General features: G+C 45.5%; 1 protein-coding gene across 6 annotated transcripts in view; it reads right to left on the bottom strand.

Moving 5' to 3' along the window:
* SLC4A8 (solute carrier family 4 member 8) overlaps positions 1–18652 on the bottom strand; it is a 157285-nt gene that overhangs the window by 29850 nt on the left and 108783 nt on the right. For all 6 annotated transcript variants that reach the window (XM_053294000.1, XM_053293997.1, XM_053293999.1 and 3 more), the window contains 8 exons: positions 18078–18252; positions 16017–16150; positions 15179–15424; positions 14071–14176; positions 11492–11653; positions 10959–11072; positions 4761–4922; positions 1583–1834 (listed from right to left, as the gene is read on the bottom strand). In XM_053294000.1, the coding sequence (XP_053149975.1) occupies positions 1583–1834; positions 4761–4922; positions 10959–11072; positions 11492–11653; positions 14071–14176; positions 15179–15424; positions 16017–16150; positions 18078–18252 (1351 nt within the window). The remainder of the gene's footprint in view (positions 1–1582; positions 1835–4760; positions 4923–10958; positions 11073–11491; positions 11654–14070; positions 14177–15178; positions 15425–16016; positions 16151–18077; positions 18253–18652) is intronic.

Raw genomic sequence — 18652 nt, 5'->3', positions numbered from 1 at the left:
AATCCCTAGCCACAGTGGCCAATGGCCAGGGATTATGGGAGTTGTAGGCCAACATCTGCAGGAGGGCCGAAGTTGAGCAGGCCTGCTCTAGAGGCTGTTCTCACAAGCAACCTAGTCCGTGCTAGGGCAGCCTAGCCTGGGAGTCCTCCCTTAACCTGGCTGTCGGGATCGTGAGTCTCCTCAGGCTGCGTGCAGAGAAGGGTGCCAAGAAAGGTGCCTAGAGCGCCTGGCTTGACGGGGGATTCCATCAATGCACTGTGCTCATGGTGCAGTGCATCATGGGATATCCAGAGGCTGGGGTGTGTCGTCCCACCTCCGGAGCTCCGCACTGCGTGGCACAGCACAGATAATCTGAGCTGCTTGTGTGGAGCTCTGGGATCTGCGTGGATGCCAGTGTTCCCACCCAGCCTAACCCTACTCCTATACCCTGCTCTTAGCTGAGGTTAAGGGGGCAAGCGCTCCCTTAACCCGGCTGCTGGGATTGTGTGTCTTCTCAGGCTGCATGCAGCCCGAGAAGACACAGAGACAGGCGCCTAGAGCTCCCACCTGACAGGCGACCCCATCAATGCACTGCGCTTGTGCAGGCAAGGCCTCCAAGACCACTGATTCCCCACTTTCTCTACCAATGTACAGTAAGTGACACCATCCCTAGGGAGGAAAGGCATGCTGGGATTCCCTGACATGGCCAACAGGTGATAATGGACACAGAGTAGTCCCCAAAGCACCACCACTGCCCAGAGGGCACAGACCCATTCCTGAGCCCTGGTCGAAAGGCACTCTGTGCACCTGAAGCAGGGAACCAAATGCTGTCCCCATCCCCTGCATACACCTACACCTCCTTTGCTGCCTCCTCCTTCTTTGCAGCAGCAATAGCCACCACTGTCTGAATTTGTGGGTGCCCTCCTATACCTCCCTCCCATAGCTGGTTAAAAAAGGAAGAGAGATTGGAAGAAGAGATGTCAAAAGGACGGTGGAGTACTGGAGATGCTTTGTAGAGCATCTCTGGCACTCTACTGCCCTTTTAACATTTCCTCTTCTGCTCCATCCCCCTTTTCTTAACCGGTCCAAAGGCAGATGCCAAGTCAAGTAGGAGTGGGTGCTGTCACCACGGAGGAGGAGAGAGAAAGGCTGTTTCAGAGCAACTCTTTGTTGAGCGGTGACTGTGCCAGGTGGCAGCAGGCAGCAGTGGGATGCACATGGGTCAGAGGTGGCACCAGCACAACCGGTGAGGAGACCACCTCACTTTGCTTCATGGAAGGTCTGTCCCTGCTGATGGGGCAAAAAGTGGAATGGGAGTAAATTATTATCTGGGCTATCCCACCCATTACAAAGAGAGGCCTCCCATTTTTCTGGGAGCTAACTGAAGAAGAAAAAAATCTGTCTGAGTATCAAGGACATTTGACTCCAATTTTAATCCAGAAATAAATGTGCTCCAGCTATCAGAAGTTTTGGAAATACTGCTTCGGAAGGAACAAAACCCACTGCCTCCACCATTATTTAACAGCAGCCCAAACCACTGCCTGCACATTTAACCCATAAGGGCACTTTTGCAAAAGAATCTCATGGCTAATTCCAATTTTACCTTTAACACACTGGTGATAAAGACAGAGATGCCCATGAGTACAAAGATCATCAGTCCAGTGACTCTTTGCTCAATTATGCCCAGGAATTTAGGCTGTTCTCCAGGTGCTGCTGCGCTAGACTCCACTTTGAGACTGTTGACATGGCTGATGGAAAGGACAGTAGCAGCAACAAACCAAGGCAACCCCATCACTGAGCACACACCAAGCATGATGCTCACCATGAGAAGGTCCAGGTGATAGCCGCACCCTTTCTGCAGAGATAAAATTAATTAGCAGAGACCTGCTGGTAACCGGTATCCTACTTCTCAAAGTGGTTTACATAGAAAAATAAAAAATATACATAAGATGGCTCCTGTCCCCAAAGGGCTCACAATCTAAAAGAAACAAAAGGCAGACACCAGCAACAGCCACAGGAGGGATGCTGTACTGGGGTTGGATAGGGCCAGCTGCTCTCTCCCGGTTAAATGTTAGAGAATCACCACTTTAAAAGGTGCCTCTTTGCTCAATTAGCAAGGGTAATCCTCCCAGTGTTATGAAACACTAGTCAATTCTAGAGATTATCAACATGGTCCAAATGCAGCAGAAGTCACATAGCAGCTGGAGGCAAAGATCAGATCCTCAGAGTCATACATGCTGGGTCTTTGCATGATGGCAGGATCTTTGGATGATGGCAGGGTCTTTGGATGATGGCAGGGATGAGAAGTAGGTGATCCAGCATGTGCCAGATTCTTCCATTTCCATCAGTATTTCAAACTAGATACATTGTGCTGTCATTAGGGAGCTTCTTTTTCAACATGTACTGTATTACCTTGTGCACTGAGATATTGCTAAGAGGCCTTGCTATTGCTCAGCCTTCCTTCATTATGGTAGGAATTCTGAGGATGTGTAATAGGGTCTCTTCGATTGTGGCACCTGCCCTCTAGAACTCCCTTCCAAAGAAGATCTACTTTGCCCACTCCCTAGGTGGATTTTACCGCCAGCTGAAAACATTTTCATTATTTCCAGGGTCATTTGCCAGTTTCAGTTCATTGCCAGTGGCTGACGTCCAGACTAACGAAGCACTTTCACAAAGAATGGAGTTGTACTACTGCAAGAAGACCACCCAGATGCTCTCAACCATGGGGATTTTCAGAAGTTCCCTGAGAAGCAAATGAGGAAGAGGCTTCACAGCAGCAGGTTTGTCACCTCGCTGAGCAAACACAACCACATTTGCACTCTCGCAACACTACTCTGGAATGCAAGCTCCAGCCTTAGTGCATCTGGTGGATGCAACATCACCAGCCAGAGATGCAGAGACGCCAGTTTTGGGTGGTACAGACATATTTTGAAAAAAATAAAAGAATATCTGTGCTGTAGTGCAATAGATTTGTGCAAGCACTTTATTAGTCTGGATGTCAGGCAGTAACTTTTGTTAGATTTATACTGCTCAGCTGTTTCCTATTCTCATTTTTAACTCTGATTTTTTATGTTCCTCGTGATGAGTGGAAATTTCATTCATACATGCAATCAATCTATGGGCATCTTTTGCATTACCAAATAATAGCTACAATTCCTCCTAAGAATATGTCTGCTCCAGAATGCTTTTTCTGTTTTGTTTTGGGGGTTTTTGCACTTTTTGTTTCAGTTGGTTTTAATTTGGCCTCCATTGTCTCTCTTGCCTCTCATTTATTCCTGTGCTGATCTTTGCACATTTGCAATTCATGCTGGCCAAGAGCAGAGGAAAAGCAGTGAGTAATGAAAGAGACCACAAAGCATGAATCAAAGGCATTTATTTCTATGAGCATCGCGTTGCTGCTTTAGGCAGCAATCCTTTGCACTCTCTTGGCAGTAAATCGAATCCATGATAGACACTTCAGCTTCTCACTTGAAATAGAAAGCTGGCACAACTGCTTGTAAATAAATTAACTCATGGGAAGGTGGAACCAACTTGTGATTGAAATGGCAAGCAAAGTTACTCACGGGCAAGGAGTCCAGGCTGCCGTTTCAAGCAGCTGGCTTGATGGGATCGTGTTCCTCACAGGGTGGGTTCAGACATCATGTGGAACCTCTGTTAATGCTGAGCTCCATATAACAATCCTCAGCCTTGAAAGTGCATGCTTCCCCTTCCTGTCCCTGTGACAGCATCTGCCCTTCAGCACTCAGGTTCAGATTTCGGGTTCTCTGAAGTAAGTAGGTTAGAAGAAGCCAAGATTGGTGGGTTTGGACATTGCAACCAGTCTCAGCTTTTCCTAACCTAGAAAGGAAGTAGATGCTGGTGCGGGGATGAGAGGGGAGAGTGTGCTCTCCTGAGGCTAAGGAAAGTTGCACAGCGCTCAAAATGTAACAGAGATATAACAGATTCCACGTGACATCTGAACCTGCCTATATGAGCGTGTGACTTTTAATGACTCTTAATGAAAGTGACTCTTAATAAAATGCTGGCTCTGACAGGACAAAATCCAAGAGTGTATGAACACTCCAGGAAGCCCACAGGCCGGGTATAAGGGTAGGAGCTGCTCTTCTGTGTTGACTCCCACTCTCACAACTGACATTCACTAGCTTTCTACCTGTGTAAAATGTCCCTAACCAGGGGCATCAAAAATGAGGTACAGAGAGACTGCCCCAGTTCTTTCCATACAGCTTCTGCCCTGGAACTCATCTCAGGAAGAATGGCTGGTCCGAACAGACCCTTAATGTTTCCTAGGAGCAGCTTCTAGAAAGTTTTCTGTAGCTTTGTATATGAATGCATTTTCTCATTTTCGAGTTTTAAAATTGCTATAGGAACATAGGAAGCTGCCTTATACCGAGTCAGACCCTTGGTCCATCTAGGTCATTATTGTCTACACTGACTGGCAGCAGCTTCCCCAAGGTTCCAGGCAGGAGTCTTTTCCAGTCCTATCTTGAGATGCCAGGGAGTGAACATGGAACCTTCTGCATGCAAAGCAGATGCTCTACCCTAATACCTATGGGCCCATCTCCTAAATGACCTGCCCTAATCCTGAGGGATAGGACAACACAGAATATTTTTAAAATGCATTAAAGGTAAATGCACCCATGAATGATACCTTCTGCCAGAGTCGTTTAATACAAGTGAATAAAAGCTACTGCCATAATGGTGAGCAGCACAATTTTACCTTTCATGTCACAGCAACGGAAAGAAAAGCAAGGGAGACTATTAAGGTCATAGGACTAAGTTACCTTAAGTCTATGTTCCTTCCTGTTCACAATGACTGCTGTGATTTGCTGGTCCATAAATATGAGTATGGTACAGAGAAGAGCTGGGATAATAGCTGCTAATATCGTCCACCAGGGGTTGGTCCCTATTGGATTAATAAGCCACCCACGATCATCTCTTGTGGGCTGCAGAAAAATACAGAGAAGCAATGTTGTTATGCAGAGTTTATGCCTTGCCCAATGCCAGACAGAATTTTTCTTGCACTCCCAAGAAGGTTCTAGGAATGCCACTGCATGAAGCACAGGGCTTTGTCTTTAGTTTTCCCATTAGGAAAGTCCATCTGTGCAGGGATCTTCAACTGCACCCAAACCTATGAATTCACTGTGCTGACTCATTCATCAGATCTGGCATTTGCCCTACAGCACCACTGCAATAGAATATCTCCACCCCCTTCTTGTCAGTGCAGTGACTCAATCGCAAGCCACGCCCCACCCCATGCAACAGAGCAAAAGGCCTTGGTGAGAGAAGGAAGCATGGATAGTGAGAGGGCTACACTGGCACCTTTATGCTGCATTTTATGGGCCATTTGTCAGCTCCCACAGCCAGGAACCCCAAGTGGCTATAACAAAATAATAATAATAAACTTTATTTGTTAGCCACCCCATTACAAATTGTTGTCCGGGCAGCTCACACCACAGCATTAAAACATGAAATAAAAACACATAGCACATTAATTCATAACAGACTAAAGGTGCAGGGGAAACAATACAAAATACAATACAAAGCTTGCTGGAGAAGAGGAGAAGAGGATTCCATCTCCCCCAGGGTGTGAGACTGGGGTGTTTGCCTCTTCTCTTCTGCCCTCCCTGGTTGCCATCTGCCTCCCCCCAGGACTGCTTGTGGAGAGGCTTTGCAGGACTGGGCTGTAAGGGTGACTGGGCAGTTTTTCCTGGTTCCACCTGCTGTGCTTACTGCTCAGCCTATATAGGAATGCTGCCAGTGGTGGCGGGCCCGCCACCGAAGGGGCGACACCAAAGGGGGTTGCCCCTTTGGGGGAGCCCCTTCGGGGGAGAAACGAGGGCGAGGGCTGGACACTTTGTCGAACCATTTGTATAGAGGGAGGCATTCAATAGCGGGGCTTCTGTTCAATCAGTTTTAAGTTGTGCTGAGGTTGGGTTGAAGTTGTAATGTGTGTGGGTTTGTCTGGAGATGGGGAGCCATGGAGTGCCTTCGTTGAAGGTGGGGCAGCTATTCCTGTGGTGGTGGGGAATAGAAGAAGAAACGCTGGCAGGTCAGCAGGCTGCTCCAGGGGAAGGGTGGTCAGAAATCTAATAGTTGTCCCCCTTTCCGGCTGTCTTGCCAGCTCTTTGACCTCGGGGAGCACTGCCAACATCCCACATAACCTTACCTTGCTCCTCTGCAATGCCAGGTTGGTCCAAAACAAATCAGAACTCATCCATGATTTGATAATGGATGAAGGGGCCGACCTGATGTGTATTACTGAGACTTGGTTGGGGGAGGCTAGTGGTCCAGTTTGGTCCCAGCTTCTCCCACCAGGATATTCTGTAGAGGAGCAGGTGAGGGGACGTGGGCGGGGAGGTAGAGTGGCTGTGGTCTATAAGGATAACATCTCCCTTACCAGGGTCCCTGTTAGGGTATCGGACCATATCGAATGTGTGTACTTGAGTTTGGGGACCAGGGATAGATTGGGACTTCTGCTGGTGTACCGATCGCCCCGCTGCCCAGCGGAATCCCTTACTGAGCTCACGGACTTGGTCGCGGAACTTGCGTTGGAGTCTCCCAGACTTTTGGTGCTGGGGGACTTCAATGTTCATTTGGGGACCAATTTGTCCGGGGCAGCTCAGGAGTTCATAGCGGCCATGACGACTATGGGCCTATCCCAAGCGGTCTCTGGATCGACGCATATTGCAGGTCACACGCTTGATTTGGTCTTTTATTCTGATCAGGGTGGTGTTCCGTGGGTGGGGACTCCTACGATTTCCCCATTGTCATGGACGGACCACCATCTGGTTAAGGTTGGACTTACAACCACTTCCCACCTCCGCAGGGGCGAGGGGCCTATTAGAATGGTCTGCCCGAAGAGGTTACTGGATCCGGTAGGATTCCAAGACGCCTTGGAGGGATTTAATGTTGGCTCAGCTGGCGATCCTGTTGATGCCCTGGTTGAGAACTGGAACAACTTGCTCACCAGGGCAGTAGACACGATTGCTCCTAAGCGTCCCCTCCGACCTGCTTCAAAATTGGCCCCTTGGTATACGGAAGATCTACGGGGGCTGAAGCGGCAAGGTAGGTGACTGGAGCGCAAGTGGAGAAAAACTCGACTCGAGTCCGACAGATTACGACATGGAGGACATTTAAAGTTCTATGCTCAGGCGATACGTGCGGCAAAGAAGCGGTTCTTTTCTGCCCGTATTGCCTCTGCGAGTTCACATCCGGCGGAGTTGTTCAGGGTTGTGAGGGGACTAGTATCTGCTCCCTCTCCCTTGAACCAGAATTTGGAGGCATCAGTTACCCGCTGTGGTGTGTTTAATGAATTTTTCGCAGAAAAAATCTCTCAGATTCAGGCCAACCTAGATGGAGACTCCACAATTAATTTGATGTCTGAACTGGAGGTGTCCGACAACTCCTCTTATATGATTTGACTGGATCAATTTCAGTTTGTGACTCCTGATGATGTGGACAAGCTGCTTGGAGTGGTGAGGCCTACCACTTGTCCTCTTGATCCTTGTCCAACATGGCTTGTTCTATCTAGCAGGGAGGCTGTTGTAAGCGGCCTGGCAGAAATCATAAATGCTTCTCTGAGGGAGGGCAGGATGCCTCCTTGTCTTAAGGAGGCAATTATTAGACCTCTTCTAAAGAAGCCTGCGTTAGATCCCTCAGAGTTGAGCAATTATAGACCAGTTTCCAATCTCCCATGGCTGGGCAAGGTAATTGAGAGGGTGGTGGCCTCTCAGCTCCAGGCGGTCTTGGAGGAAACTGATTATCTAGACCCATTTCAAACTGGTTTTCGGGTGGGCTATGGGGTGGAGACTGCCTTGGTCGGCCTGATGGATGATCTTCAATTGGCAATGGACAGAGGAAGTGTGACTCTGTTGGTCCTCTTGGATCTCTGGGCAGCTTTTGATACTATCAACCATAGTATCCTTCTGGAACGTCTGAGGGGGTTGGGGGTGGGAGGCACTGTTTTACAGTGGTTCCGCTCCTACCTCTCGGACAGATTCCAGATGGTGTCGATTGGAGATTGTTGCTGTTCAAAATCTGAGCTTAAGTATGGTGTCCTCCAAGGCTCCATACTCTCTCCAATGCTTTTTAACATCTACATGAAACCGCTGGGAGAGATCATCAGGGGATCTGGAGCTGGGTGTTACCAGTATGCTGATGACACCCAGATCTACTTCTCCATGTCAACTTCTTCAGGAGCTGGCATATCCTCCCTAAATGCCTGCCTGGAAGCAGTAATGGGCTGGATGAGGGAGAATAAACTGAAGCTGAATCCAGATAAGACGGAGGTACTTATTGTGCAGGGTCGGAACTCTAGAAACGATGTTGATCTGCCTGTTCTAGACGGGGTAACACTTCCCCAAAAGGAACAGGTTTGCAGTCTGGGAGTACTTCTGGATCAACGTCTCTCCTTGGTTTCTCAGGTTGAGGAGGTGGCCAGGGGTGCTTTCTATCAGCTCCGGCTGATGCGCCAGCTGCGCCCGTTTCTTGAGATCAATGACCTCAAAACAGTGGTACATTTGTTGGTAACCTCCAGACTGGACTTCTGTAATGTGCTCTACGTGGGGCTGCCTTTGTACGTAGTCCAGAAACTTCAGTTGGTTCAGAATGCGGCAGCCAGGTTGGTCTCTGGGTCATCTCGGAGAGACCACATTACTCCTTTGTTGATGGAGTTACACTGGCTGCCAATAGGTTTCTGGGCAAAATACAAAGTGCTAGTTATAAAGCCCTAAACGACCTAGTTATAAAGCCCTAAACGGCTTAGGCCCTGGGTATTTAAGAGAGCGTCTTCTTCGCTATGAGCCCCACCGGCCGTTGAGGTCATTTGAGGAGGTCCGTCTCCAGTTGCCACCAACTCGTTTGGTGGCTGCACAGAGACGGGCCTTCTCGGCTGCTGCCCCGAGATTGTGGAATGCGCTCCCTGCTGAGATACGATCCTCCCCATCTCTCGCAATTTTCAGAAAACATCTGTAAACACACCTTTTCAACCAGGCTTTTTCAGCTTTTTAAAACTTGTTTTTAAATAGTTCTGAATATTTAATTGTTGTTTTATGATGTTTTTAATTGTTAATTACGTTTTATAATTTTTGTTTTAATGATTAATTGATTTTAATGGTGTTTTAATGTAAACCGCCCTGAGCCTTTTGGAAGGGCGGTATAAAAGTTTTAATAATAAATAAAATAATAAATAAATAAATAAATAAATGCAAGCAATTTTAAAACTCTTAAAATTATTATCTAGTTGCATGTGGCAGCACCACTTTAGGGCAGTGGGTTTTCTTAACCATGTCCCTAGCAACCCTGGGGCTCCTCAGAAGCATATCAGAGGTTTTTCTAAAAGAAGTTTAGTAAGAACATAAGAACAGCCCAGCTAGATCAGGCCCAAGGCCCATCTAGTCCAGCATCCTGTTTCACACAGTGGCCCACCAGATGCCTCTGGGAGGCCTACAGGCAAGAGTTGAGGGCATGCCATCTCTCCTGCTGTTGCTCCCCTGCAACTGGTATTGAGAGGCATAGTAACAGTGGCATGTTTCCTCAGAATAGCCAGTTTGCTATTATTAACCTTCCCCTACAATGAATTGCTGCATGGAAGTCTTGGCACCCCAAAGAACAGGGAAAATACCCCTGCTAACTTGGCAAAGAGGCACCTTTTAACATGGTGATTCTCTTTATTTAGCAGGGAGAGAGCAACTGGCCCTATCCATCCCCAGCACAGCATCCCTCCAGTGACGGTTGCTGGTGCCTATCTTACGTTTCTTTTTAGATTGTGAGCCCTTTGGAGACAGGGATCCATCTTATTTATTTGTTATTTCTCTGTGTAAACCGCCCTGAGCCATTTTTGGAAGGGCAGTATAGAAATCGAATAAAAAAATAAATAAAATTAAAATAAATAAAATAAAATAAAATAAAATACACCAGAACAGGGGGAGGCAACATGTGGCTCCCCAGATGTTGCTGAACTACAGCTCCCATCATCCCCAGGTGAAATAAATTGTGCCTGGAGGAGATTATTATTATTATTTTATTAGTTTTACATTTATATCCTGCTCTTCCTCCAAGGAGCCCAGAGCGGTGTACTACATACTTGAGTTTCTCTTTCACAACAACCCTGTAAAGTAGGTTAAGCTAAGAGAGAAGTGACTGGCCCAGAGTCACCCAGCTAGTATCATGGCTGAATGGGGATTTGAACTCGGGTCTCTCCGGCCTAGTCCAGCACTCTAACCACTACACCACGCTGGAGTTGTAGTTCAGCAACATCTGGAGAGCTGCATGCTGCCTACGCCTGCACTAGAATATGCTCCATAATCTTCTGCAACATACATGGATTTCATGGCTGGCAGATGCAGGGGTTACTTTATGGAAAGGGTTCCCTGAGTGAAGGAAGTTTGAAAACCACTGCTTTAGAAACATGGAACAGAGGAGGATGTTTCTGGTCCACTTACGAGGTACAGAAAATGGCTTTAGCTTTCATAAGGAGAACATGAGAGGCGGGGACGGGAATTGGTTATCAGGTGACAATTGCCATTATGATGGGGGCTAAAAGTGGCTTTTACTGATTTGCCTTGCCTGTACAATGAGCCACGATTGGCTCTTGTGATCAAGGATAGATGTATTTCTACAACTCTTAAATGTTCTTGTGCTTTTGTCTCCCAATATCCAAATCTATTATCTGCCTTGCTTTTTCACTTATTTACCTCCAGCCATGAATTCTTACTGCTTTCTGTACCCTACCTGGCTCATCCTTCTACACAATGCCCAATCCACCACAGATTAAGAAACAGGATACCTAAACCTCAGTTCTCCATACTTAGCCAATAAACATGACTTTCCTCCCAGAATAGGGGAAAGAATCTGCTGGGACAGTCCTTTTCTCCTCTGCTTCAACCACCCAGGCATGTGATATCTTCCATACCCCCAAACACCCCAAAACAAGCTGCATTAGAGATCACATTAAATGCATCATAAAAACAGGTGCCTACCTTGAAGGCACTGGGGACCTGTAGCTTTGGTGATGGGACTCCAATTAAAAAGTCAATCACCACCATTGTAACAATGGTAATGAAAACAGCAAAGTCACTTATCATGGAACGTACCTAGTGCAAGAAATCAAGAGAAGATATTCACTGGCAAATTATATAGGTGGATAGACCAGAGGCAAAAAAAAAAAGGACAGCAGGCCATGAAGGCCAACACCCCACTTCTGAAAGCTTAATGCATGTCAGCCTATTTGCAAATTAACCCACACCATTCAGGCCAAGGTGCAGTATAACCAGAGAACAGGAAGAAAATAGATATATTGTAACAAAGTATGATTGAAGTAGGTGGACCAAGCCTCATGCTACACAAGAAAGACAAAACCAAGCAGAAAGCCAAATCTCAGGAATACTAGTGGGAATTCCTTCCTGATTCCCATCATGACAATTATGCAGAACACTGAAAACCATCCAGCCAATCAGTGTCATGCAGATTTAGACTAGCTAAACACTCTGTGTTACTTGTGGCCATTACTTACTCTTGTTGGGAAATAGCTGCTGGTTTTAAATTGCTTCAGCGTGCTCGACAGGATAAAAGTGGTAAAGAACAAGATGCAGCACCAGAAAAGAACATCAGGGGTAAAAGGGCCTTTAAGTCCGCAAGCAGGTCCTACGAATTCTCCGTGCATCTTCTCACATTCCTGATCAAACAGGTATAATCAAAGCACTGAAAGGACAACAGTGGCAACAAGCACTGGAACATCAGTGGTCACAAGGACGATGACATGGATTAAGTGCAATGAGCATTTGGATAAGTTAGGGCTAGTAACATCTGGTACAAAACAACAACCCAACATCTTGCAACAAAAAGAACTTGAACTAAGTTCCCTGTTCTGGCTGGATCTGGTGTGCTCCCTGTTACTTAACAGCAACAACCTATGCAAGCCTGGGTGTAATTGTGCAAGTTCAGAGTCCTACGGGAATACCCCAAGCCCACAATCCCAAAAGGGGATTCATATAGAAAAAAATTTCGGTTTGAACGTGTCATTCAGATCTCTCCCAGTCCTTCAGAGGCTGCAGTTTTAAATAGAACACTGATAGGTTCCCCTTTGGGGCTATTCACATGTTCACGCTCACGGGCAGGCAGGTGGGAAGGCAGGGTTCAACCTACCTTCTCCCAGACAATCATATGCAGCCCCTGCAGTGCACAAGCCACATGCCCACGTGACCTGCACTGCTGGGAGCAGCACAGGGAAACAGAGGCTGGGACTTGTTCTTATGAGCAGCCTCTTTGTCTGCTGTTTTACTCAGACTGAGGTTTTTGATTTAGACTGAAGTTTTCAAACCACCTTCCTCTTCTTCTGTACTTCAAAGTACAGAAATGTGGGCCCAGCATTACAGCATTATAGTAGGTAGTTGAATCACTGAAGCCTTCAGCCTCAAGCAAAAGAGATAAGAAAGCTGGAGCTGCTATGTTTCTCCTCAGTCCTGAGTTCCTTAAAGACTCAGTAGCTGTCTGAAATGAAGAGGAGTAATCTCTAGGGACCCTCGAGAAGGATGAGTGCCGTACATTATAAGAGATTCTTGGCACCTCAAAATCCCTGCAACCAGGAATAAATGAGGACTCCAAAAATTCTCACACTAACTGGGTTCTTTCTGATGGCCCTGGCTGTCAAGAATCTCAAGACTCAAGAAGACACGAGGAGAAGTGAAGGGATTATATTTAATCAAAACAGATTTATTTTCTTACCAATGTTCAGATGAATCACAGCATACAGCATGCAGCAAAATTACTTCTCTCACACAAAGCAGTCACAAAACTAACAGCCTTGAGACACTGACAGGACAGCCAGACCCTTGCGGTCACAATATACTATACCCCAAGGGAACCTCGACTTGTTCCTCTTTTTGCTAGATGCTAGGTGCCGTCAAATTGATTAATCGGCTCAACTTCCTCATTTCTTCCTCCTGTGTGCTGTGCCTGAGCCACCCTCACTGAGGGAGAGAGCGGTTCTCCTTCTATCCTCAAATTAGGGTTTTAAGTATCCTCACCTCTCCCACCTATGCATAAATAGTGATTGGCCAAAGATGGGGTCCTGACCATCCATGACCTTCTGTTAACCTGTCCCTCTTAACATTTAATATCATTGGCTAGGGGAGATGTGAAAGAGGAACAAGGCGTGGGCCAAGCGACCCCCCTTCAAATGGAACACCGAGTCTTGGCGTACTTTCGATCTGAGGTACTGAAAAATGAGGAAGTGTGCCCGACCCGACAGGCCAATTTCCTCTAATTTTAGACAAAAGCTCTTGATGGGGGCTGCTCTTGACAGCATGGAAAATTTTGCTAGAACAGGGGAATTTGGCATGGTCTCATCTTACAAGGCCTAAACTGTGTCGAGCAAACAGACCCATGTCAAGCATCTATCTGATACAATATGGCTAACCCATCTATGCACTTATTCAATATAAAATTGACCTGATTAGGTCTTACAACATGAAATCTGTTGTCAGCATGAAGCTGGGAAAGGTGGCTGAAGCAAACAAAAAGCCAACTGGTGATGTCATCACAGGAAGACACTGGGGGGAAGCCAATCCAGTGCTGGTTTTCAAAACAGCACTTGAAACACTAGGAGGCAGCTCTGAGGGAAGAAGGCTGCAAATGAGATTGGCCGCTTCTTGGTGACCTTTGGGAGTGGTGGATGTGTGCCAATCCATACCTCCACCCACTTCCTCTCTGAGGCCAACTTAACTGTTCTTCTATCCAGCTGTTCTGTCACCTGTTCATTCCCCTGAAGTGAGAGTGCTTGCTTTTTACATCGATGACATCAAATTCTAATCTTTTTAGAATCTTTTGTTTTTTTATTCATAAAACCCATTATATTGCAGCCTATTATAATTTTAAAGGCATTTAGATAGATAGATAGATAGATAGATAGATTGATAGATAGACAGACAGACACACACACATATACACATATACATACATACATTGTGTGTGTGTGTTTAACCTAATGCTAAAATCCACTGATGGGGGAAATGTTGGCCTAATCAATGGATAATGCTGTGCCACATATATTATCTCATTTCTACAGAAGAGGTGCATAGTAAAGAGACTTACAGAGATGGTGAGATTAGCCCATGTGACTGTTGAGGGAATGATGTTGTTGTTGTTCCAGTAGTTGAGAGTGTAATTGTCGGGCTCCTTGGGGACTGAGCATCTGCAGCTGATGGGCAAGGGAAAAGATTACTGTATTGACCTGAATTCAAGCCTAGATTTTTTTGCAAGTTCTTTGTTAGAAATTGGGGGGTCGTCTTAAATTCAGAGTGCTGTTCCTTTTGGGTAAATACAGGAATAAATTTTATATTTAACCTCTATTTTTAAAGAGGGTGTCTTAAATTCAGGGTTGTCTTCTAGTCAGTTAAATATAGTAATAAGCATGAGAGTATCTCAAAAAGATAACAAAAAACCCCAACCCCATATTATTCTGTTTCTAGTTAGCATCCCAGTCCTAAACACATTGACCTGGAACATACAGTAACATGGTCCTGTATCTGTTTCAGGTCAGTGAAAGAGGCAGAGAGAAAAAATGAGAGTTGTTTCAAGGAGCTGAGTGGGGCTTGAAAGAGGGATGGCTACTTGGGGTGTGTGTACCACTTTTGCCTCCAATCAAACAGGTTTTATTGCTTTTTGTATTGCTTCAAACACCTGCAAAACCTGCTTGACCAAAAGCCAGAGCTGAATGAAAGAAATGTGTGTGCATGAGGCTTGAATGAGGGAAAGAGTGAGGAATTAAATTCCAGCACTTTTTATAGCTTCCTGCCATGAAACACAGCAGTTATGACATTTTTACACAGTTCTAGAAACTTTTTAAAAAATTCATTAAAAACCAGCCAGTAAACCACTAGTCTTGAAAGTCTACACACTTAATGTCATCTTCATGTGCTAGCATTAAGTGTTTAATTTAATTTAAACCATGTGAAATGTCAGGGTTTTATGCCCAGCCATTCAAGAGTTATTAAACTTTTTGAGTTTTCCATTAATCCCTATGGAGAAATTATCCAATGAATTCAATTCTTGCATATAGGCCCCTTCAGAGCTTCTTATGGCATTGCTCTTGCTGCAATGGCACTTCCTTAGTCAAGATGTGAGCCACTGAATTCAAATGTGTCAACTGAAATAAATCAATAGTGTATGTTTTTAAGAGGGGAGATCTACAGTAACTTACTAATACAAGCTCAGACGGTCAAGATCAGTATTCATGTGAATTGGGTAGGTCCTTCCCAGCCTAAACAATTTCTCTAGAGACTCGTAGATGAAAATCATACAGATCAAAGAGGCAAATGCTTCTTCTGTAAAGCGAGTGATGTAGCAGACGAGAGAGCTGGCATCAGTTGCCACAAGCAAGAGGCACATGAAAGCAGTCCATAGGCCAATGCAGGTTCGTAGAGAGAGATAAGAAAGGCCATAGTCTCTGCAAAAGTGATTCAAAACTGGTCATAAAATTATAAAAGTGAAAAAGATCAAATAGCCACCTGGTAACACCTCTTGCATGTCAATCCATCAGTACCTCTCCCATGCCCCCCCCCCCCAAGATTAATGTATTGCTTAGTATAGATTCTCTGAAAACTCTTAGGGTAGATTTTGATCAATTGGGATCTGAGCAGCCCATGTATGTGTTAATAATCTTATCACAGGAGAGTATTCTGCCCTTTGATAGCTACCTTCCATAGGAAATGACAAGACTACTTAGAAGTCTTGTCACAGCAATTTGTGGTTTAACCACAGCAATTTGACCAGGATTGCACAGGAAATTCACATTCTCACATCACACTCTACAGGAGCACATGGGGTTTGGCAATCCTGGTTAACTCTTTAACCAAGATCTCCGCGTTTGTGACAACACAGCCTAAGCTGCAAGATCAGAGCTAGCCTGTAATATTCCAGACTACTCTCATCCACAGCAAAAGGAGGGACCATTGAGAAATGTGGCTTTCCCCGCCCCCCACTTAATTCTGCAGAACAGTTGTGTGTTTTTAAGTCCCTAAGAAAGCACATAACCTTACTTGCAGAACTTGAACAAAATTTTCTCAAAGACCAGTACTGGCCCAGTACTTCCAAGGATGGTGAGAGGCTGACCAGCAAAGAGTGAATATACTACCCCAGTCATTGAAGCTCCAAGCAAGGATTCCATTGCACTCTACAGATAGATGGACACAGAAGAGCAGACATATTAGATCAAATCAATGGTCTATGTAACATACTATCTTCAACCTGAGGCATAGCTAATTCCAGTTTCTACAGAGTGGGCCGAGTGTCTCTTAGAAGGGCTGCTGCATAAGGGATCACCTCCATGTCAAAGGCACTTAAAATTCCCTTTTCTAACAGTCGCTCACATATAGCAGCTCAGTCACACAGATCAATGAACTTTCTCCACATTACGACAAACCTCTCTTAATTGGGGGTGGGGTGGAATGGGTTTGAGATCTGCAGTGGTGTGGAGAAAACGGTCCTTTCTCCATGAGAAAGGCTTGCAATGTGGAGACAGTTGCCACAGGGAACAACTCTACAAGTGATTTCTACATATTGGCCTTTTTAATGCGTAATGACAGCCTGCAACATCTGGAGTGGCCAAGTTTTTCTCAAACATCTTTTTATTCTGGATCAGTTAATACCAAAGAGCTTTCACTCCCTGTTCCATAGTCACAATTATTAATGCCTTTAAGAACTGCATTTTATCCATAAGCATGTTTCCCCCAGTCATTAAGGACACTGCACATATGAAAGGGTGGCTGGAATGTGTTCAGAGGTAATTAATGCAATTGCATGAACTTGACTTTGTGCCTTCATTCTAAAAGAGACTGTGCAAAGTGTCTTCTCTAAGAAATGAACATCTGAAGGGCACATTCCCCCAAGCAGTGCTAAATTCCATCATTCCAAAGATGTGATGCTAGCAATACAAGCCGAACAACAGGTCTGGGGATGTGAGTAATTTTCCATTTATAACACACCCTCATGCATTGCACATGGTGCTAACCTTTCTTTTAAAATGAAGGAAAATCACTGTTTCCATTTGTTATACTTGTTTCTCTTCCGTCTTTCTTTGCTCCCGAGTTGCCTGGACAAGGAGAGCTATTGCTAATTAGTATGAATTCTACAACTTGCCTTTGCAGGAAGCAGTTTTCTTGCTGGCAGAGTGAGGAACTGCTTGCACTTATATTATACACAGTATACACATTGAGATGGGGAGGCAGGCAGATCACTGACTAGAATGCTTGTACAATGCTTGTATGAGGGACAAAAAAGAAGTGGCTCTGTGAAGCAAGTATGATTTGTAAAACAAAACAACAAAACAAACAAACTCACTTTCCCCCATAAAAATGTATCTCTTCATGTATTATATGCACCATGGACTGAGGCTGTATTTAAAGGGTGGTGGAGAAAGATAATTGGAAAATTAGGATTCAGATGAACTGCAAGAGCACAACAGCACTCATACAAGTCACTTTCCCTGCCTCTTTTTCCTCTTCCCTGCAGCCCCCTAACCCCCTAGAAAGCCATCCCCGAGGGTTGAGAGACCTTCAGCAATGGCATAGGATCAGAGGTGCACCTAGGTAATTTTGGAGCCTGAACCTCAAGGCCTTTGGAGGCCCTCCCTCCCCTGCAAATTAAGCATCATCATGCTCCGCCTGGCAACCACACCATCCAGGACAGACTAAAGAGGATTTGGGGGGGCCCAGGGGCTGTGGAGGCCTTGGACTTTGGCCCCAAAGTCCAGGGGTAAGAGTGCCTCTGCATGGGATATAGTACAGGTTACTGCAGGAAGAGGGGAGAATCCCCAGAAACCTGGGAGATATACCTCACCCACTGACCTTCAGGAACAGCTTTTCAGGGAACTGCAGGAAGGAGAAGCGGGAGGATGGAAAGGGTGAAATGGCCACTCTCACAAGTTCTAGCTGCTACCCAATGGAACTATTAATCCTAAAGAGCACACATACCTCAAGTGGAGAAGAAGAGTAGTGAAGTGACATGTCCACTCACTGCTCTCTGTAATGCCACTGTTTCCCCTGGCATCTACCTGAGAATCATTCACAATACATTAAAGGAAGAGAGAAAAACTTTCTTACTATCCGTCCATCTGTTGCTTCTCCAAGCAACCCCCCAAAGGTAATCACAGGAGACATGCAGGCACAGTACAGGAAGAGGAAGGAAGCTACACACTGCAAACTTATAGCATCTTTAAAGTCGCTCCAGTACCAAGGAGCTTTCCGTTTCACATCCAGGATCAAGCCACCAAAGAGCCTGCAACAAAAAGACAGAAGGATGAAAACCAAAACGTAGACTGCCTCATCATTTGATTCCCAGGTGGGAGATGACAAAAGAGAACTAGAGGCAGGCAACTGTTCCACCCCCCCGCCAAAGTGTTGAAAATGGCATAATAGTGGCATCACTTGTGCACACTCTCATCCTGCAATTCTGTGGATCTTGTAGTGTTCAGAAAACCTGCCAACTCTGCTACCAGAAATGACAGTAAGACAAAAAGAAATATGCATGCACACCATGGGAGACTAGGTCACTTTTAGCTCTATTAAAAACTTTTGTCTGTCTTCAAGCTGTACTGGACTCTCAACAATGGTAGCACACATCACTTCCTATGGTATAATGGCCTCAGATGGCTCTACCATACATTCAGTTTTCATCC

This window comes from Hemicordylus capensis, chromosome 2 (assembly GCF_027244095.1).
Source record: "Hemicordylus capensis ecotype Gifberg chromosome 2, rHemCap1.1.pri, whole genome shotgun sequence".
NCBI lineage: Eukaryota > Metazoa > Chordata > Lepidosauria > Squamata > Cordylidae > Hemicordylus > Hemicordylus capensis.
Note: the sequence above shows the minus strand (reverse complement) of the source record. Positions and strands in the feature narration are given on the sequence as shown.